Genomic DNA, 23,305 nt, shown 5'->3' with positions numbered 1-23,305 from the left:
AAAGAGAACGGCGCCTCAAGACTAGTTGTATTTTATTCTGGGGATGACCTTGATTGGACTTGAGTTTGCATTAACCCTGATATGATGAAGTTTCCCTACAGAGATGCCCTTATGCCCTTTTGACTTGACAAATCCGTATTAGTGCTAAAGCTCTATGGCTTCAAAATTAAGTTGTGTAGTTTCATAGTTACAGCTTTGAAGTGTGGTTCACTTTCTCACTGCCCTGCTACAATGTTAAGCGGTTATTGTTGTGAGAATGGTGGTCATTTGTTCTACTTACTAGCTAAACCAAGATAACGCAATGCACAGATTTACATGGCGCGTGACATCTCTCAGGTCCACGGTTATGGAGATCTCATGCATCTGAAACTCGTGGTTACTTTAACAAAATGATTACATACTACACTAGGCTACGTTACCTATAACACAAGAAGGGCTGGATCACAAATGAAGCGCACAAGCAATAAGGAGTATTTTGCCACTCTTTGTGCATGTTGGAAATAGCGTGTGTATTACGAGTTGAAAGTAAACATGTCCGATGGAGCACAATCAAATTTAACGCACGTTGGGTTAGCGTGACTTCAGAGCTCTGGTTAATTGTTGCACAAAACACATCAAAAATACATTTAAAAAAGTACAGTTGCACTTATAATAACACTGTTTGATCAAAATGACATAAAATTGCATTAAAAAGTTATAAAAAGTTTAAGGGCTCAAAGATACGATGTCTTTGGTGTTAGAGAGAGAAAAAAAAGGCAGGTAAAGGGCTTTAAAGGGCCACTAAACCCAAAATCTTTCTTTCATGATTCAGATAGAGAATAGAAATTTAAACAACATTACAATTTACTTGCATAATTTATTTTGCTTCATTTTTTAAATATCCTTATTTGAAGAAAAAGCAATGTACATGGTGAGCAAATCACATGATGCTTCTATGTGCAGCAACCAATCAGCAGCTACTGAGCATATCTAGATATGCTTTTCATCAAAGAATATCATGAGAATAAAACAAATTAGATAATATAAGTAAATTAGAAAGGTGTTTAACATTGCATTCTCTTTCTAAATCATAAAAGAAAAAATGTGGGTGGCATGTCCCTTTAACTAACACACACACATACATATATATACACACACACACACGTACATATGTACTTGTGTTTTTACTGTATATCTACTGGAAATATTTCACATTCCAATGTTCAACTGCAGGATAATAATGTCCTTTTTTATTATAAATACCTATTTCTATATATAGCTGTATGTCTTTTACAATAGATAAATAGGTATAGATATGTATTTTACATGAGCAGTATCAGATATACATAAAAATATATATTAATACAGGGAGTGCAGAATTATTAGGCAAATGAGTATTTTGACCACATCATCCTCTTTATGCATGTTGTCTTACTCCAAGCTGTATAGGCTCAAAAGCCTACTACCAATTAAGCATATTAGGTGATGTGCATCTCTGTAATGAGAAGGGGTGTGGTCTAATGACATCAACACCCTATATCAGGTGTGCATAATTATTAGGCAACTTCCTTTCCTTTGGCAAAATGGGTCAAAAGAAGGACTTGACAGGCTCAGAAAAGTAAAAAATAGTGAGATATCTTGCAGAGGGATGCAGCACTCTTAAAATTGCAAAGCTTCTGAAGCGTGATCATCGAACAATCAAGCGTTTCATTCAAAATAGTCAACAGGGTCGCAAGAAGCGTGTGGAAAAACCAAGGCAAAAAATAACTGCCCATGAACTGAGAAAAGTCAAGCGTGCAGCTGCCAAGATGCCACTTGCCACCAGTTTGGCCATATTTCAGAGCTGCAACATCACTGGAGTGCCCAAAAGCACAAGGTGTGCAATACTCAGAGACATGGCCAAGGTAAGAAAGGCTGAAAGACGACCACCACTGAACAAGACACACAAGCTGAAACGTCAAGACTGGGCCAAGAAATATCTCAAGACTGATTTTTCTAAGGTTTTATGGACTGATGAAACGAGAGTGAGTCGTCTTGGGCCAGATGGATGGGCCCGTGGCTGGATTGGAAAGGGCAGAGAGCTCCAGTCCGACTCAGACGCCAGCAAGGTGGAGGTGGAGTACTGGTTTGGGCTGGTATCATCAAAGATGAGCTTGTGGGGCCTTTTCGGGTTGAGGATGGAGTCAAGCTTAACTCCCAGTCCTCCTGCCAGTTTCTGGAAGACACCTTCTTCAAGCAGTGGTACAGGAAGAAGTCTGCATCCTTCAAGAAAAACATGATTTTCATGCAGGACAATGCTCCATCACACGCGTCCAAGTACTCCACAGCGTGGCTGGCAAGAAAGGGTATAAAAGAAGAAAATCTAATGACATGGCCTCCTTGTTCACCTGATCTGAACCCCATTGAGAACCTGTGGTCCATCATCAAATGTGAGATTTACAAGGAGGGAAAACAGTACACCTCTCTGAACAGTGTCTGGGAGGCTGTGGTTGCTGCTGCACGCAATGTTGATGGTGAACAGATCAAAACACTGACAGAATCCATGGATGGCAGGCTTTTGAGTGTCCTTGCAAAGAAAGGTGGCTATATTGGTCACTGATTTGTTTTTGTTTTGTTTTTGAATGTCAGAAATGTATATTTGTGAATGTTGAGATGTTATATTGGTTTCACTGGTAAAAATAAATAATTGAAATGGGTATATATTTGTTTTTTGTTAAGTTGCCTAATAATTATGCACAGTAATAGTCACCTGCACACACAGATATCCCCCTAAAATAGCTATAACTAAAAACAAACTAAAAACTACTTCCAAAACTATTCAGCTTTGATATTAATGAGTTTTTTGGGTTCATTGAGAACATGGTTGTTGTTCAATAATAAAATTAATCCTCAAAAATACAACTTGCCTAATAATTCTGCACTCCCTGTAAAAAAAAGTAAATTATTTTCTTTGAAGAAAATAGGAATGTAAAATATGTGTTTTGAGTATCAGGTTTCGTGATTTAGATTTTAATGCGGTCGGGTTAGTGCACATAAAAACTTAGTAATCTTAGGTCGCGTTATTGAAATGTTACAATCATTAAACATACTGTAAAATATTTTGAATAATCCATAGACTATATCTATATATTATACAGTGTGTTTAATATTTTTTATAAATATTTAGATAATATTTCAATAATGCGCAAACTTTTTTACTTTTAACTTTGTAATACGAGCACAACCTGACGTGAGCAAAAAGCCTCCATTTCGGGGCTGGACTGACCTTACTTGGCAGGATCAGACTGATATACTTAAGGTAAGTTTTCCTTTGTGAAAAGCACATTGGTCTAAAAGAGGCTGCTTCCGGGTGGTAAATCGCCATAGAACTAGCTGATGAGCTGTTGTTCGTTCCTGGTAGAGCGCTTCTCTCTTTGTATGCAAATTAATATGACCCTAGGGAAGTCTCTCTATGGTTGATGGGGGAAACCAGACGTGGACTCCTTGCCCAGTGTGCTTAGAGGAATGTGGCTGCACCTCACTGACGAGGCCCATAGAAGGCCGAAACTATTGTCTGGGGTTGTCATGTTCCTTGTTCAGAGGCGAATTGCCTGGTATTTCGGGACTGGACTGACCTTACTTGGCGGGATCAGACTGATATACTTAAAGGGACACTGAACCCAAAATGTTTCTTTCGTGATTCAGATAGAGCATGCCATTTTAAGCAACTTTCTAATTTACTCCTATTAGCAATTTTTCTTCGTTCTCTTGCTATCTATATTTGAAAAAGAAGGCATCTAAGCTTTTTTGGGGGTTCAGAACTTTGGATAGCACATATGGTGAGTGATAAATAGTATTTCTCAGAATCCATGTAATCGGGTCCATTGGTTATCAAAATAGTGCAGCCCTATAAACTTATGAACCAAATATAAACATATATAGAAATTACATATATTGAAAGAATGCAATGTAAACACATTGCAGGATAGATGATAAGCTATCAGTTATCAACATCACATCCTTGTCCATTAGCAACAACAACCCTCTTCTTTTTTTTTTTTTTTATAAGCCCATTGACTAATCGTATGATAATTTAGAAAAATTACATCTTGAAGAAAGGACAACATTTTATTTACATAGCTACCGGTTACTGTTATGGAGATGTATGGGCCAATACTAAGAATAAAGTAATTTCTAGCAAAATATAAATATGAAAGTGCAAACATAATTATTATTAAAGGGGGGTTGCAGACAGATATGGAGATTCAGGGTCAAACTTTTACCAACACTAACTTTTGGATAGCACTTTTTTATTGGTGGATGAATTTATCCACCAATCAGCAAGGACAACCCAGGTTGTTCACCAAAAATGGGCCGGCATCTAAACTTACATTCTTACATTTCAAATAAAGATACCAAGAGAATGAAGAAAATTTGATAATAGGAGTAAATTAGAAAGTTGCTTAAAATGTCATGCTCTATCTGAATCACCAAAGAAAAAAATTGGGTTCAGTGTCCCTTTAACCCCTTAACGACCAAGGATGTACGCCACACGTCCTCAAAAAAAAAGACAGTTAATGACCGAGGACGTGTGGCGTACGTCCTTGGTCTGGAAAGTAGCTGGAAGCGATCCTGCTCGCTTCCAGCTGCTTTCCGGTTATTGCAGTGATGCCTCGATATCGAGGCATCCTGCAATAACCCCCCTTGGCCATCCGATGCAGAGAAAGCCACTCTGTGGCCCTCTCTGCACCGGACATCGGTGGCCGGTATCGTTGGTGGGTGGGAGCAAGTCTGGGAGGCGGGTGGGCGGCCATCGATGTGCCGAGTGGACTGGAGGGGGGCGGGATCGGGCGCGTGCACGGGGGGCGGCAGCGGGCGGGCGCGTGCACGGGGCGGGAGCAGGAGGGAACCGCTACACTACAGAAAAATAAACTTGCAAAAGTAAAAAAATAAAAGATTTTTGAAAGCTGTAAATAAACAGCTAAGAGATCTGGAAGGAGTGGGGGGTTGATCTTGGGGGGGGGGGAAGCTACACTACAGAAAAGGTTTTTTTTTTTTAAAAAAAGGCAAATTTTTTCACTAAACTGGGTACTGGCAGACAGCTGCCAGTACCCAAGATGGCGCCCATTAAGGCAGAGGGGGAGGGTTAGAGAGCTCTTTGGTGGGGGATCAGTGAGGCTGGGGGCTAAGGGGGGATCCTGCACAGCAGCATATGTAAATATGCTTAAAAACCCCCCACAAAAAAAGCCCAAATATAGCTTTTATTTTAGTACTGGCAGAGTTTCTGCCAGTACTTAAGATGGCGGGGACAATTGTGGGGTGGGGGAGGGAAGAGAGCTGTTTGGGAGGGATCAGGGGGTCTCATGTTTCAGGTGGGAGGCTGAGCTCTACACTTAAGCTAAAATTAACCCTGCAAGCTCCCTACAAGCTACATAATAACCCCTTCACTGCTAGCCATAATACACGTGTGAAATGCAGCGGCATTTGGCGGCCTTCTAATTACCAAAAAGCAACGCCAAAGCCATATATGTCTGCTATTTCTGAACAAAGGGGATCCCAGAGAAGCATTTACAACCATTTGTGCCATAATTGCACAAGCTGTTTGTAAATGATTTCAGTGAGAAACCTAAAATTGTGAAAAATTTAACGTTTTTTTTAATTTGATCGCATTTGGCGGTGAAATGGTGGCATGAAATATACCAAAATTGGCCTAGATCAATACTTGGGGTTGTCTACTACACTACACTAAAGCTAAAATTATCCCTAAAAGCTCCCTACATGCTCCATAATTAACCCCTTCACTGCTGGGCATAATACATGTGTAGTGCGCAGTGGCATTTAGCAGCCTTCTAATTACTAAAAAGCAACGCCAAAGCCATATATGTCTGCTATTTCTGAACAAAGGGGATCCCAGAGAAGAATTTACAACCATTTAAGCCATAATTGCACAAGCTGTTTGTAAATAATTTCAGTGAGAAACCAAAAGTTTGTGAAAACATTTGTAAAAAAGTGAACGATTTTTTGTATTTAATCGCATTTGGCGGTGAAATGGTGGCATGAAATATACCAAAATGGGCCTAGATCAATACTTTGGGATGTCTACTAAAAAAAAATATATACATGTCAAGGGATATTCAGAGATTCCTGAAAGATATTAGTGTTCTAATGTAACTAGCGCTAATTTTGAAAAATAATGGTTTGGAAATAGCAAAGTGCTACTTGTATTAATGACCCTATAACTTGCAAAAAAGCAAAGAACATGTAAACATTGGGTATTTCTAAACTCAGGACAAAATTTAGAAACTATTTAGCACGGGTGTTTTTTGGTGGTTGTAGATGTGTAACAGATTTTGGGGGTCATAGTTAGAAAAAGTGTGTTTTTTTTTCAATTTTTTCCTCATATTTTATAATTTTTTTTATAGTAAATTATAAGATATGATGAAAATAATGGTATCTTTAGAAAGTCCATTTAATGGCGAGAAAAACGGTATATAATATGTGTGGGTACAGTAAATGAATAAGAGGAAAATTACAGCTAAACACAAACACTGCAAAAATGTAAAAATAGCCTTGGTCCCAAACGGACAGAAAATGGAAAAGTGCTGTGGTCATTAAGGGGTTAAGGAAAGTTTTCCTTTGTGAAAAGCACACTGGTCTAAAAGAGGCTGCTTCCGGGTGGTAAATCGCCATAGAACAAGCCACTGAGCTGTTGTTCGTTCCTGGTAGAGCGCTTCTCTCTTTGTATGTATGTATGTGTATATATATATATATATATATATATATATATATATATATATATATATATATATACTGTATATACACACACACACATATGTACTTGTGTTTTTACTGTATATTTACTGGAAATATTTCACATTCCAATGTTCAATTGCAGGATAATAATCAAGAATGAATTTGAAGAAAATAGGAATGTAAAATATGTGTTTTGAGCATCAGGTTTCGTGATTTAGATTTTAATGCGGTTGGGTTAGTGCACATAAAAACGTAGTAATCTTGGGTCGCGTTATTGAAATGTTACATATCAAATATTTATAAAAATTATTAAACATACTGTAAAATATTTTAAATAATCCATAGACTATATCTATATATTATACAGTGTGTTTAATAATTTTTACAAATATTTTACATATAATATTTCAATAATGCGCAAACTTTTTTACTTTCAACTTGCAATAAGAGCGCAACCTGACGTGCGCAAAAAGCCTCCATCTAGCGTAGTTTATGCTCAAGTTGGAGCGCTAAGATGTGCTCCACTTGTTATCTAGCCCCAAGTTGTCTATCTACGGAACTCATCAAAATAGGTCGTTATTAAAAGTAAATAAAGACTGTACAAGAATAATTACTAGATCTGATATAGGGTAATTATGATAAACAGTAATACATTGGTTGTAGTGTAGTTAAATGTGCTATTAGGTCAAAAATATAGTCCTTTGGGAGCAGCTTCTTTTAGCCCAGTTGTGTTTTTCATAGAGGAAATTTTTCCTGAAGTATATCAGGTTGATCCCGCCTAACAAGGTCAGTCCAGTGCCGAAATACCAGGCAATTCTCCTCTGAACAATGGAAATGGCAACCAGAGACGATGCCAGAGGACCTTGGGGAGGTCTCCCTAAGGGTAATGGGGGAAAACAGACGTGGACTCTTTGCCCAGTGAAGCGTAGAGGAATATGGCTGCACCTCACTGACGAGGCCCAAAGGAGGCCGAAACGATCGTCTGGGATTGCCGAAACGATTGTCAGTATCATTTTTGGAACTATTTAAATGTTGGCTTGATTTCCATAAAAGCTAATCGAACCCCAGGATCTTCTTGTACAATAGTATGTGGGTTTTGTAAAAATGAAGAATATGGGCCCAACTGAAAAGGTGCAGAACCTATGAAGTATGGCAAGTTGCAAATAGTATGCCTTGTGGAGTTCATCCTTTTAATGCCTTCTTACTTTGAATCTCAAGCTTTATTGTAGAGGCAAACTGTTGAAGGTCCACATGGGAGTCATTCACAGGAGGATTTTGGAGGATAGTGGGAAGCTCTGGAGGCAGAATTGCCTTGGGCACTTTCAAGCAAAAAAGCATGGAAGTTTTCAGGAAAGTGAAAACAAGTCAGTCTTTTCATAAATGAACGGTTCCTTTAATGAAAAAACTAACAAACAAATGCATTTAACAAACACAAGCTGTGTACTCCATTAAGGTGGTTAAGGCTTCAAAATTAAATAACAACAATCCAGCAATGTCCTTATTAGTAGATTGAATGTGTCAGCCAATAAGTATGTAAGCTTCATTTTTGTTCTTGGACAATCATGCTGCTGGTCTGTAACATTAGCGCTAACTACTACTTTAACTTTATGCAAGTTTAAAGGGACACTAAACCTACATTTTTTTTTTCTTTCATGATTCTGATAGAACATGCAATTTTAAGAAACTTTCTATTTTACTCCTATTTTCAAATTTTCTTCGTTCTCTTGCTATCTTTATTTGAAAAAGAAGGAATCTATGCCAAAAAGCCAGACAAGTTTTGGTTCAGCCCCTGGACAGCACTTGTTTATTGGTGCTATCCAATCAGCAAGGACAACCCAGGCTGTGAACCAAAAACGGTCCGGCTTCTAAACTTGCATTCTTGCTTTTCAAATAAAGATAGAAAGAAAATGAAGAAAAATTAAAATATCTGAATCATGAAAGAAAAAATTTGGGTTCAGTGTTCCTTTAATCTCCTCTCCTATTGCTCCTCTACTGCCCTTGGGAAATAGCAGGTAAATGGAACATGTTTGTTTGCAAGTCTAGGACACATCTGTTAGCTGAAAACTCTACTAGGCTATACAGTAATCCAGCTACACCATGAACCTGCATAGTTATGTCAGAAACAAACAAGTGCCCCATCTATAAAACACTGAAAAGTCTTTTGATAATAACTAGGCATTGCATTAAAAACAACTTCTGTTTAAGAGAAGGAAAAAAGCACAATTGTTATCCTACTAGATTCACTAACAGAGTTCTCTCCTATCTTCCTGCAGTTTGAATGTCATTGTGTCACTTAAATAAAAGGCACGGGCATTTGTTACCTATGTTTTTATAATCTGTTTCTAATTTAAACCATTGGTATCGTGCTTAAATCTGGCAGCCTAAATTATGCACGTTTGTCTCCAGAGACCAGCAGTGCACCGAGCAAAAATCCACAGATCATTAAAAGAAGAAGCAAAGCATACAGGCAGCCGGCACTGACCGTTCTTGTAAATCAGATGCTAAGCTAACAGAGAGCGCCATTATTCCCAGGCAGTGAAGCTGAACGCTAGCGCAGAATAAATACATAGCCCATTTGTCTATACTTTACTGACTGAATGACTATGTAATCTCAAGGAATCTTTGTGCTCCTAGCATACGAGCAGAGGCAATTAGTGCGCAAAGCATTTTATACCGTGCTGTGCCCACCTTATGGGCAGGAGGTGTCTCTTTACTCAGGGTGTGACAGCTGCAAAGTGTCCTATAATACGTCTGAACACCGGTGACAGTGTGCTTGTGCCTAGGGACAACCTGCAAGCCCTGTGTGTGGACTCTAAATGGGACTTTTGTGGGTAGAAAATACAGCACTTGGTCAGGGGCATAGTGTGCTTATTTAGGGGTGCACAACACTTGTTCAGGGGCACAGTGTGTTTAATTAGGGGTGCATGACATGTTTATGGGCACAGTGCTGTTATTTAGGGGTGTATGCCATGTTTATGGGCAAAGTGTGCTTGCTTAGGGGTGTATGACATGTTTATGGGCACAGTGCTGTTATTTAGGGGTGCATAACACTTTTTCAGGGGCACAGTGCTGTTATTTAGGGGTGTATGCCATGTTTATGGGCAAAGTGTGCTTGCTTAGGGGTGTATGACATGTTTATGGGCACAGTGCTGTTATTTAAGGGTGCATGGTACTTGTTCAGGGGTAGAGTTGCCACCTGTCCGGGAATAACCTGCAAAGTTCGGGTTTCCATTTGTGTGTCCGGGTGTAAAGCTGAGTCATGTACGGAAATGCAAGTGTCAGGATTTGGTGGGAAACAGCCACAGCCAAAAAGGTGAGATTGTGCATTTGCAACATACTGCACAGGCCTAGTTATTTCTCGTGTGTCTGTGTGTGTGCATTTGTGTGAGTCTCTGTGTGAGTGTGTGTGTCTCTGTGTGAGTGTGTGTGTCTCTGTGTGAGTGTGTGTGTCTCTGTGTGAGTGTGTGTGTCTCTGTGTGAGTGTGTGTGTCTCTGTGTGCATGTGTGTGTGTCTCTGTGTGCATGTGTGCATGTGTGTGTGTGTCTCTGTGTGAGTTTGTGTATCTGTGTGAGTGCATGTCTGTGTGTGTGTGTCTGTGTGCATGTATGTGTGTGTGTGTCTGTGTGCATGTGTGTGTGTGTGTGTGTGTGTCTCTGTGTGAGTTTGTGTATCTGTGTGAGTGTGTGTCTGTGCGCATGTGTGCATGTCTCTGTGTGCATGTGTGTGTCTGTGCGCATGTGTGTGTGTGTGTGTCTATGTGTGCATGTCTGTGTAAGTGTATTTGTGTTTGTATATTTCTGTGTGTGTGAGTCTGTGTGTCAGAGTGAGTGTATTTGTGTGTGAGCGTTTGTCTTTATATCTTTCTATGTGTTTGAGTCTGTGAGTGTATTTGTGTGTGTAATAGAGAATGTGTCAGAGTGTGTCTTTGTGTTTGTATATTTTTATGTGTATGAGTCTGTGTGAAAGAGTGACTTTATGTGTGTGTGAGAGTGTTAGTGTCTTTATGTGTATGTGAGGGTGAGCATATGTGTGTGAGTGTAAATATGTGTGAGTTGGTGTTTATTTGATATTATACATAGCGTGTACAAAATAATTGTTGCTGTTCACAACACAAGTGTTCCAGGTTTGACCTGAACTAAGGGTGGCGACTCTATTCAGGGGCATAGTGTGCTTATTTAGGGGTAAACGGCGCGTCTTTATCTTGTCACGTTACAAACAAGCATTCTGCAGCGAAGTGCTTGTTTGTATAGGTAGAGGTATCTGCAGCACAAAAGTAAGATTTTTTATGCCACTTAACAAGTCACTAGTTAGGCCTCATCTTGAGTATTGTGTGCAGTTCTGGAGCCTGTATCTCATGAAAGATTAAAACTGGAATCTGTTCAAAGAAGGCTGCTAAATGGTACATGATCTAAACAATAACACTTTCAAAGAAAGACTTAATTACCGAAATATGTATAGCTTAGACGAGAGGAGGGAGGGGATAAAAACGCTATAAAGTCTATAAAGGAGCTTAGTAAAGCTGGAGCTGTGAGTATGTTTCACAAAAAATAACAATTACAAAAAAAGATTCATGATCTAAAGTTGAATGGGAGCAGGTTCAGTAGCACATCTTTACAGAAAGCGTGGTTGATTCAAGGAATAAACTTCCATTAGAGGTGGTAAAGACTAATGCCTGGGATAAGTATAAGGCTATCCTACATACTAAATAATGCCTAGAATAAGCATAAGGCTATCTTACGTACTAATTAATGACCGAGATAAGCATAAGGCTATCTTACGTACTAATTAATGGCAGAGGTAAGCATAAGGCTATCTTAATGGCCGAGGTAAGCATAAGGCTATCTTACGTACTAATTAATGGCCGAGGTAAGCATAAGGCTATCTTACGTACTAATTAATGGCCGAGGTAAGCATAAGGCTATCTTACGTACTAATTAATGCCTGAGATAAGCATAAGGCTATCTTACGTACTAATTAATAACTGAGATAAGCATAAGGCTATCTTACGTACTAATTAATGGCCGAGGTAAGCATAAGGCTATCTTACGTACTAATTAATGCCTGAGATAAGCATAAGGCTATCTTACGTACTAATTAATGGCCGAGATAAGCATAAGGTTATCTTACGTACTAATTAATGGCCGAGGTAAGCATAAGACTATCTTACGTACTAATTAATGGCCGAGGTAAGCATAAGGCTATCTTACGTACTAATTAATGACTGAGATAAGCATAAGGCTATCTTACGTACTAATTAATGGCCGAGGTAAGCATAAGGCTATCTTACGTACTAATTAATGGCCGAAGTAAGCATAAGGCTATCTTACGTACTAATTAATGGCCGAGGTAAGCATAAGGCTATCTTACGTACTAATTAATGCCTGAGATAAGCATAAGGCTATCTTACGTACTAGTTAATAACTGAGATAAGCATAAGGCTATCTTACGTACTAATTAATGGCCGAGGTAAGCATAAGGCTATCTTACGTACTAATTAATGCCTGAGATAAGCATAAGGCTATCTTACGTACTAATTAATGGCCGAGATAAGCATAAGGTTATCTTACGTACTAATTAATGGCCGAGGTAAGCATAAGACTATCTTACGTACTAATTAATGGCCGAGGTAAGCATAAGGCTATCTTACGTACTAATTAATGACTGAGATAAGCATAAGGCTATCTTACGTACTAATTAATGGCCGAGGTAAGCATAAGGCTATCTTACGTACTAATTAATGGCCGAGGTAAGCATAAGGCTATCTTACGTACTAATTAATGGCCGAGGTAAGCATAAGGCTATCTTACGTACTAATTAATGACCGAGATAAGCATAAGGCTATCTTACGTACTAATTAATGGCCGAGGTAAGCATAAGGCTATCTTACGTACTAATTAATGGCCGAGGTAAGCATAAGGCTATCTTACGTACTAATTAATGGCCGAGGTAAGCATAAGGCTATCTTACGTACTAATTAATGGCCGAGGTAAGCATAAGGCTATCTTACGTACTAATTAATTACCGAGATAAGCATAAGGCTATCTTACGTACTAATTAATAACCGAGATAAGCATAAGGCTATCTTACGTGCTAATTAATGCCTGAGATAAGCATAAGACTATCTTACGTACTAATTATTGGCCGACATAAGCATAAGGCTATCCTACGTACTAATTAATGACCGAGATAAGCATAAGGCTATCTTACGTACTAATTAATGACCGAGATAAGCATAAGGCTATCTTACGTACTAATTAATGGCCGAGGTAAGCATAAGGCTATCTTACGTACTAATTAATGGCCGAGGTAAGCATAAGGCTATCTTACGTACTAATTAATGGCCGAGGTAAGCATAAGGCTATCTTACGTACTAATTAATGGCCGAGGTAAGCATAAGGCTATCTTACGTACTAATTAATTACCGAGATAAGCATAAGGCTATCTTACGTACTAATTAATAACCGAGATAAGCATAAGGCTATCTTACGTGCTAATTAATGCCTGAGATAAGCATAAGACTATCTTACGTACTAATTATTGGCCGACATAAGCATAAGGCTATCCTACGTACTAATTAATGACCGAGATAAGCATAAGACTATCTTACGTACTAATTATTGGCCGACATAAGCATAAGGCTATCTTACGTACTAATTAATGACCGAGATAAGCATAAGGCTAGCTTACGTATTAATTAATGCCTGAGATAAGCATAAGGCTATCCTACAAACTAGAGAAGTTTACACCTTTAGGACATTTTGGGCAGACTTGTTGGGCCTATGGTTCTTTTCTGCTGTCAGTCTGTTTCTATGTCCCCCTCACCTAACTGCATGAGAGCCAATGACCTGTATTAATTACCTTGCCCACCTCTGTTAGCATTTCCACCTCAGTGTGAGGCACTTGGCTTATTCACATTTCACAGCTGTTTCCTGCAAGCCGGTGCCCTCTACTGCAGACACCCGCCTGCCCACACCCACCAGTAGTCAGATTTAGCATTGCCCCACATCTATAAACTTCATTAAGGGGCTCTCGTTGACATCTCCTGTGACTTCTGCAATCTGTTCCCTGCTGGCCAGCTCTGTTAAGAAGCAGAACACGCAGCCCTGAATGTTTCTGGTGCCTAATAAATGATTACTGACATATGTTAACGGAACATTTCAGGGTGAGCAAAGTGCACAGAGCGGTGCCACTCTTTATCATCTTCAGCACAAGAACAGATCTCTCAGACCTTGAAAATATTCACATACTCTGTTCAAGACAGAGGTTTCTAGTTGGCACTTGTGATAAAATATACTTATTTCCCTTTCCCAGCCACAGAACAGATTACTAAAGTCTGGTTATATAGATAGAGGCACACACACACATACACACACACGCACACACACACACAGGGACAGAGAGAGTCGCGCACACACACAGGGACAGAGAGAGGCACACACACACACAGGGACAGAGAGAGTCGCGCACACACACAGGGACAGAGAGAGGCACACACACACAGGGACAGAGAGAGTCGCGCACACACACAGGGACAGAGAGAGGCACACACACACACAGGGGCAGTGAGAGGCAAACACACACACACACAGGAACAGAGAGAGGCACACACACACACAGGGACAGAGAGAGTCGTGCACACACACAGGGACAGAGAGAGTCGTGCACACACACAGGGACAGAGAGAGGCACACACACGCACAGGGGCAGAGAGAGGCAAACACACTCACACACAGGGACAGAGAGAGGCACACACACACACACAGGGACAGAGAGAGTCGCGCACACACACAGGGACAGAGAGAGGCACACACACACACACACAGGGACAGAGAGAGTCGCGCACACACACAGGGACAGAGAGAGGCAAACACACTCACACACAGGGACAGAGAGAGGCACACACACACACAGGGGCAGAGAGAGGCAAACACACTCACACACAGGGACAGAGAGAGGCACACACACACACAGGGGCAGAGAGAGGCAAACACACATATACACACAGGGACAGAGAGAGTCGCGCACACACACTGGGACAGAGAGAGGCACACACACACAGGGGCAGAGAGAGGCAAACACACATACACACAGGGACAGAGAGAGTCGCGCACACACACACTGGGACAGAGAGAGGCACACACACACTGGGACAGAGAGAGGCACACACACACTGGGACAGAGAGAGGCACACACACACTGGGACAGAGAGAGGCACACACACACAGGGGCAGAGAGAGAGGCAAACACACATACACACAGGGACAGAGAGAGGCACACACACACACAGGGGCAGAGAGAGGCAGGCACACACACACACACAGGGGCAGAGAGAGGCAAACACACATGCACACAGGGACAGAGAGAGTCGCGCACACACACTGGGACAGAGAGAGGCACACACACACACACACAGGGACAGAGAGAGGCACACACACACACACACAGGGACAGAGAGAGTCGCGCACACACACTGGGACGGAGAGAGGCACACACACACACACAGGGATAGAGAGAGGCAAACACACATACACACAGGGACAGAGAGAGTCGCGCACACACACTGGGACGGAGAGAGGCACACACACACAGGGACAGAGAGAGTCGCGCACACACACAGGGACAGAGAGAGTCGCGCACACACACAGGGACAGAGAGAGTCGCGCACACACACAGGGACAGAGAGAGTCGCGCACACACACACAGGGACAGAGAGAGGCAAACACACTCACACACAGGGACAGAGAGAGTCGCGCACACACACAGGGACAGAGAGAGTCGCGCACACACACAGGGACAGAGAGAGTCGCGCACACACACAGGGACAGAGAGAGTCGCGCACACACACAGGGACAGAGAGAGTCGCGCACACACACAGGGACAGAGAGAGTCGCGCACACACACAGGGGCAGAGACAGGCACACACACACAGGGGCAGAGACAGGCACACACACACAAAGGGACAGAGAGAGGCACACACACACACAGGGGAAGAGACAGGCACACACACACAAAGGGACAGAGAGAGGCGCACACACACAGGGGCAGAGAGAGGCAAACAAACATACACACACAGGGACCGAGAGAGGCGCACACTCACACACAGACCGAGAGAGGCACACACACACACAGGGACAGAGAGAGTCGTGCACACACACAGGGACAGAGAGAGTCGCGCACACACACTGGGACAGAGAGAGGCACACACACACACACACACACACAGGGACAGAGAGAGTCGCGCACACACACAGGGACAGAGAGAGGCACACACACACACACAGGGACAGAGAGAGTCGCGCACACACACAGGGACAGAGAGAGGCACACACACACACAGGGACAGAGAGAGGCAAACACACATACACACAGGGACAGAGAGAGTCGCGCACACACACAGGGACAGAGAGAGGCGCACACACACACACAGGGACAGAGAGAGGCAAACACACATACACACAGGGACAGAGAGAGTCGCGCACACACACAGGGACAGAGAGAGGCACACACACACACAGGGACAGAGAGAGGCAAACACACATACACACAGGGACAGAGAGAGGCACACACACACACACACAGGGACAGAGAGAGTCGCGCACACACACAGGGACAGAGAGAGGCACACACACACACAGGGACAGAGAGAGGCAAACACACTCACACACAGGGACAGAAAGAGTCGCGCACACACACAGGGACAGAGAGAGTCGCGCACACACACAGGGGCAGAGACAGGCACACACACACACACACACAGGGGCAGAGACAGGCACACACACACAAAGGGACAGAGAGAGGCACACACACACACAGGGGAAGAGACAGGCACACACACACACAGGGACAGAGAGAGGCAAACACACATACACACAGGGACAGAGAGAGTCGCGCACACACACAGGGACAGAGAGAGGCACACACACACACACAGGGACAGAGAGAGGCAAACACACATACACACAGGGACAGAGAGAGTCGCGCACACACACAGGGACAGAGAGAGGCACACACACACACAGGGACAGAGAGAGGCAAACACACATACACACAGGGACAGAGAGAGGCACACACACACACACACAGGGACAGAGAGAGTCGCGCACACACACAGGGACAGAGAGAGTCGCGCACACACACAGGGACAGAGAGAGGCACACACACACACAGGGACAGAGAGAGGCAAACACACTCACACACAGGGACAGAAAGAGTCGCGCACACACACAGGGACAGAGAGAGTCGCGCACACACACAGGGGCAGAGACAGGCACACACACACACACACACAGGGGCAGAGACAGGCACACACACACAAAGGGACAGAGAGAGGCACACACACACACAGGGGAAGAGACAGGCACACACACACAAAGGGACAGAGAGAGGCGCACACACACAGGGGCAGAGAGAGGCAAACAAACATACACACACAGGGACCGAGAGAGGCGCACACTCACACACAGACCGAGAGAGGCACACACACACACAGGGACAGAGAGAGTCGTACACACACACAGGGACAGAGAGAGTCGCGCACACACACTGGGACAGAGAGAGGCACACACACACACACAGGGACAGAGAGAGTCGCGCACACACACAGGGACAGAGAGAGGCACACACACACACAGGGACAGAGAGAGTCGCGCACACACACAGGGACAGAGAGAGGCACACACACAGGGACAGAGAGAGTCGCGCACACACACTGGGACAGAGAGAGGCACACACACAGGGACAGAGAGAGTTGCACACACACACAGGGACAGAGAGTCGCGCACACACACAGGGACAGAGAGAGGCACACACACACAGGGGCATAGAGAGGCACACACACACAGGGGCATAGAGAGGCACACACACACACAGGGACAGAGAGAGGCACACACACACACAGGGACAGAGAGAGGCACACACACACACAGGGACAGAGAGGCACACACAGGGACAGAGAGGCACACACAGGGACAGAGAGGCACACACAGAGACAGAGAGAGGCACACACACAGGGGCAGAGACACACACACACACACACAGGGACAGACACACACACACAGGGACAGAGAGAGGCACACACACACACACACACACACACACACACACAGGAACAGAGAGAGGGAGACACACACACACACACACAGGGACACAGAGAGGCACACAGGGACACAGAGAGGCGCACACACACACACAGGGACATAGAGAGGCACACACACACAGGGACATAGAGAGACACACACACACAGGGACATAGAGAGGCGCACACACACACAGGGACATAGAGAGGCGCACACACACACAGGGACATAGAGAGGCGCACACACACACAGGGACATAGAGAGTCACACACACACACAGGGACAAAGAGACACACACACACAGGGACAGAGAAAGACACACACACACAGGAACACAGAGAGGCACACACACACAGGGACACAGAGAGGCACACAAACAGGGATAGAGAGAGGCACACACACAGGGACAAAGACACACACAGGGACACACACACACACAGGGACAGAGACACACACACACACACACACACACAGGGACAGAGACACACATACAGGGACAGAGACACACATACACAAGGACAGAGACAGACGAGACAAACACACACACACACACACACAAGGACAGAGACACACACACACACACGGACAGAGAGACACACACACACACACACAAGGACAGACAGACAGAGAGAAAGATACATAGAGCTAAAAACAGAGAAAAGCGCACACAAACACACACACACACAGAAACTGAGAGACACAGAGACACACACACACACAGAGAGAAAGACAGACACACACACACACTGATAGAGACAGAGAGACACACAGACAGTGATAGAGACAGACAGAAACACATACTGATAGAGTACCTCTAAGGGTAGAGAGAAACAGACACCGATAGAGAGAGACACACACAGAAAGAGAGAGAAACACAGAGAGAGAGATTCGGAAAGACACAGAAACACATAGAGACAAACACATAGAGAGACAAAGATATAAAGATATATATATATATATATATATATGTGTGTGTGTAGGTATTTCTTTGAATAAAATGTTTAGTATAATGACATCTAATTATAATAACTTATTCAGTACTAAAGTGACATGAAAGTAAAATCTTTAATAGTTTAGACAGAGCATGCAATAATATAATACTTTGTCATTTATTTTTTTCTCTTGGTAGCCATTACTAAAAAGCATACTTAGGTAGGCTCAGGAGCAGCAATGCTAGGAGCCAGCTGCTGATTGGTGGCTGCATGTATACTTCTCTATTGGCTCAGCTAGCTCCCAGAAGCTGGAAATGTGCTCCTAAAGTTGTACTTTTTTATACAACTAAACAGTGATTTTATCCTCTTGGCTGCAAATAGTACATAAATCCAATTATTTTACCTCTTTGGCTGCCAGTAACGTACACACAGCAGTGATTTCACCCCGCTGCCAGCCAGTAACATACACACAGCAGGGATTTCTCCCCGCTGCCAGCCAGCAACATACACACACAGCAGGGATTTCACCCCACTGGCAGCCAGTAACATGCACACAGCAGTGATTTCACCCCACTGGCAGCCAGTAACATACAGCAGGGATTTCCCCCCGGTGCCAGCCAGCCAGCAACATACACACAGCAGGGATTTCACCCCGGTGCCAGCCAGCAACATACACACAGCAGGGATTTCACCCCACTGCCAGCCAGCAACATACACACAGCAGGGATTTCACCCCACTGCCAGCCAGCAACATACACACAGCAGGGATTTCACCCCACTGCCAGCCAGTAACATACACACAGCAGGGATTTCACCCCACTGCCAGCCAGTAACATACACACAGCAGGGATTTCACCCCACTGCCAGCCAGTAACATACACACAGCAGGGATTTCACCCCACTGCCAGCCAGTAACATACACACAGCAGGGATTTCACCCCACTGCCAGCCAGTAACATACACACAGCAGGGATTTCACCCCACTGCCAGCCAGTAACATACACACAGCAGGGATTTCACCCCACTGCCAGCCAGTAACATACACACAGCAGGGATTTCACCCCACTGCCAGCCAGCAACATACACACAGCAGGGATTTCACCCTGGTGCCAGCTAGCAACATACACACAGCAGGGATTTCACCCCACTGCCAGCCAGTAACATACACACAGCAGGGATTTCACCCCACTGCCAGCCAGTAACATACAAACAGCAGGGATTTCACCCCACTGCCAGCCAGTAACATACAAACAGCAGGGATTTCACCCCACTGCCAGCCAGTAACATACACACAGCAGGGATTTCACCCCACTGCCAGCCAGTAACATACACACAGCAGGGATTTCACCCCACTGCCAGCCAGTAACATACACACAGCAGGGATTTCACCCCACTGCCAGCCAGTAACATACACACAGCAGGGATTTCACTCCACTGCCAGCCAGTAACATACACACAGCAGGGATTTCACTCCACTGCCAGCCAGTAACATACACACAGCAGGGATTTCACCCCACTGGCAGCCAGTAACATACACACAGCAGGGATTTCACCCCACTGGCAGCCAGTAACATACACACATCAGGGATTTCACCCCACTGGCTGCTAGTAACATACACACAGCAGTGATTTTACCCCACTGGCTGCTAGTAGCACACACAGAAGTGATTTCACGCCACTGACAGACAGTAATGTACACACAAGTGATTTCACGCCACTGACAGACAGTAACATACACACATATGGGATTTCACCCCACTGGCTGCTAGTAACATACACACAGCAGTGATTTTACCCCACTGGCTGCTAGTAGCACACACAGAAGTGATTTCACGCCACTGACAGACAGTAATGTACACACAAGTGATTTCACGCCACTGACAGACAGTAATGTACACACAAGTGATTTCACTCCACTGCCAGACAGTAATGTACACACAAGTGATTTCACCCCACTGCCAGACAGTAACATACACACAGAAGGGATTTCACCACACTGCCAGCCAGTAACATACACACAGCAGGGATTTCACTCCACTGCCAGCCAGTAACTTACACACAGCAGGGATTTCACTCCACTGCCAGCCAGTAACTTACACACAGAAGGGATTTCCCCCCACTGCCAGCCAGTAACTTACACACAGCAGGGATTTCACTCCACTGCCAGCCAGTAACATACACAGCGCAGGGATTTCACCCCACTGGCTGCTAGTAACATACACACAGCAGGAATTTCACCCCACATACAAACAGCATTGATTTTACCCCACTGCCTGCCAGTAGCACACACAGCAGTGCTTTCACCCCACTGCCTGCCAGTAGCACACACAGCAGTGATTTCACCCCACTGGCTGCTAGTAGCATACACACTGCAGTGATGTCACCCCACTGCATGCCATTAGCACACACAGCAGTGATGTCACTTCACTGCCTGCCAGTAGCACACACAGCAGTGATTTCACCCCACTGGCTGCTAGTAGCACACACAGCAGTGATTTCACCCCACTGCCTGCCAGTAGCGCACACAGCAATGATTTCACCCTACTGCCTGCCAGTAGCATACACACAGCAGTGATTTCACCCCACTGCCTGCCAGTAGCATACGCACAGCAGTGATTTCACCTCACTGGCTGCCAGTAGCACACACAGCAGTGATTTAACCCCACTGGCTGCCAGTAGCACACACAGCAGTGATTTCACCCCACTGGCTGCCAGTAGCACACACAGCAGTGATTTCACCCCACTGGCTGCTAGTAGCATATACACAGCAGTGATGTTACCCCACTGCCTTCCACTGCCTTACAGTAGCACACACAGCAGTGATTTCAATCCACTGCCTGCCACTAGCACACACAGCAGTGATTTCACCCCACTGGCTGCTAGTAGCACACATAGCAGTGATTTCACCCCACTGCCTGCCAGTAGCACACACAGCAGTGATTTCACCCCACTGGCTTCTAGTAGCACACAAAACAGTGATTTCACCTCACTGGCTGCCAGTAGCACACACAGCAGTGATTTCACCTCACTGGCTGCCAGTAGCATACACAGCAGTGATTTCACCCCACTGGCTGCCAGTAGAACACACACACAGCAGTGATTTCACCCCACTGCCTCCCAGTAGCACACACAGCAGTGATTTCACCCCCTGGCTGCCAGTAGCACACACAGCAGTGCTTTCACCCCACTGCCTTCTAGTAGCACACACATCAGTGATTTCACCCCACTGGCTGCCAGTAGCACACACAGCAGTGCTTTCACCCCACTGCCTTCTAGTAGCACACACATCAGTGATTTCACCCCACTGGCTGCCAGTAGCACACACAGCAGTGATTTCACTTCACTGCCTCCCAGTAGCACACACATCAGTGATTTCACCCCACTGGCTGCTAGTAACATACACAAAGCAGTGATTTTACCTCACTGTCTGCCAGTAGCACACACAGAATAGTGTATATAATATCAACAATAGTTACAGGATAGTAAATACACAGCTGTTACAGGAACGTACCTTCTGGAAGCGCGGCAGCTGCCAGAGAGGGGCTGGTTCATCAGGCGGTTGATATCTCCTAAGCAGGGTGGTCCGTGTGTCCTGTACCTTTCCTATCTTGTTCTGTGAAATAGACATGAACATGATGATTATTATTATTATCGGTTATTTGTAGAGCGCCAACAGCAATGAGACCTCTTTACAGTGACAATCTACAGTTCATTCCCAGTATGACGATTCCCTGACCTTGGTGTATATTCTATCCCAGGTAAAAACCTTGCTGACGCATTTTAATAAATAATGGGTCTGTGCATTAAATACAGTAGAATAAATAAACTCACAACCCAATAACACTCTGACATTTAAATGAACAGAAGATTTTAGTTTTCTGCCAAATTTACATCATTTAGCTGGCCCCTAGTACCATGTGACAGCCATCAGCCAATCACAGACTCATACTGAACTGTTGCACATGCTCAGTGGCAGCTGATGCCTCAGTAAATGTGTATATAAAACGACTGAGCACAATTTCATAATGAAAGCATGTATTTTATTGTTACGGCTGGAGAAACGACGGCCATTTTCCTTTGGAGGTGGGATCTTGCTTTGTTCAGCACTACAGGTGTCTCGCTCTATATTTGTTACTGATATAAACACATATATATATATTTATATTTAGCTCACCTTGGAATGCCGTTTGGATCGTTCTTGGGGAGGAGCCATAGAAACACTTGGCTGTGATACCTTTTCACTTTTTTATTGATTGCCATCTGAGCAACTTGTATTAATGAAGAGGTTAACTGGAATCTGTGATGGAGGACCTTTGTTTTGGACTCTGTTATAGCTCCTACATTTAATGGACGGTATCTTTTAGGCTTAGCCTCTTGTATAAATAATCTTACACATTGTATATATAACTTCTCTATACTTAGTTATTGGGTGTTAAGTAGGCAGCGCTAAGTGTTATCCTTTTTTACTATATATATATATATACAGTATATATATATATATATATATATATATATATATATATATATGTATATATATATATATATATATATAGTGCATTTAGAGCCCTTTGCAGTATCATTTTATA

General features: G+C 43.9%; 1 protein-coding gene across 1 annotated transcript in view; it reads right to left on the bottom strand.

Moving 5' to 3' along the window:
- The window catches only part of CFAP77 (cilia and flagella associated protein 77), a 252,190-nt gene that overhangs the window by 9,482 nt on the left and 219,403 nt on the right, over nucleotides 1–23,305 (bottom strand). Inside the window, exon 6 of the mRNA XM_053695883.1 lies at nucleotides 22,231–22,332. Within this exon, the coding sequence (XP_053551858.1) occupies nucleotides 22,231–22,332 (102 nt within the window). The remainder of the gene's footprint in view (nucleotides 1–22,230; nucleotides 22,333–23,305) is intronic.

The sequence above is a fragment of the Bombina bombina genome, chromosome 12, assembly GCF_027579735.1.
Source record: "Bombina bombina isolate aBomBom1 chromosome 12, aBomBom1.pri, whole genome shotgun sequence".
Classification (NCBI taxonomy): Eukaryota; Metazoa; Chordata; class Amphibia; order Anura; family Bombinatoridae; genus Bombina; species Bombina bombina.
The sequence above is the reverse complement of the archived record's forward strand: the minus strand, read 5'-3'. Positions and strand labels throughout refer to the sequence as shown.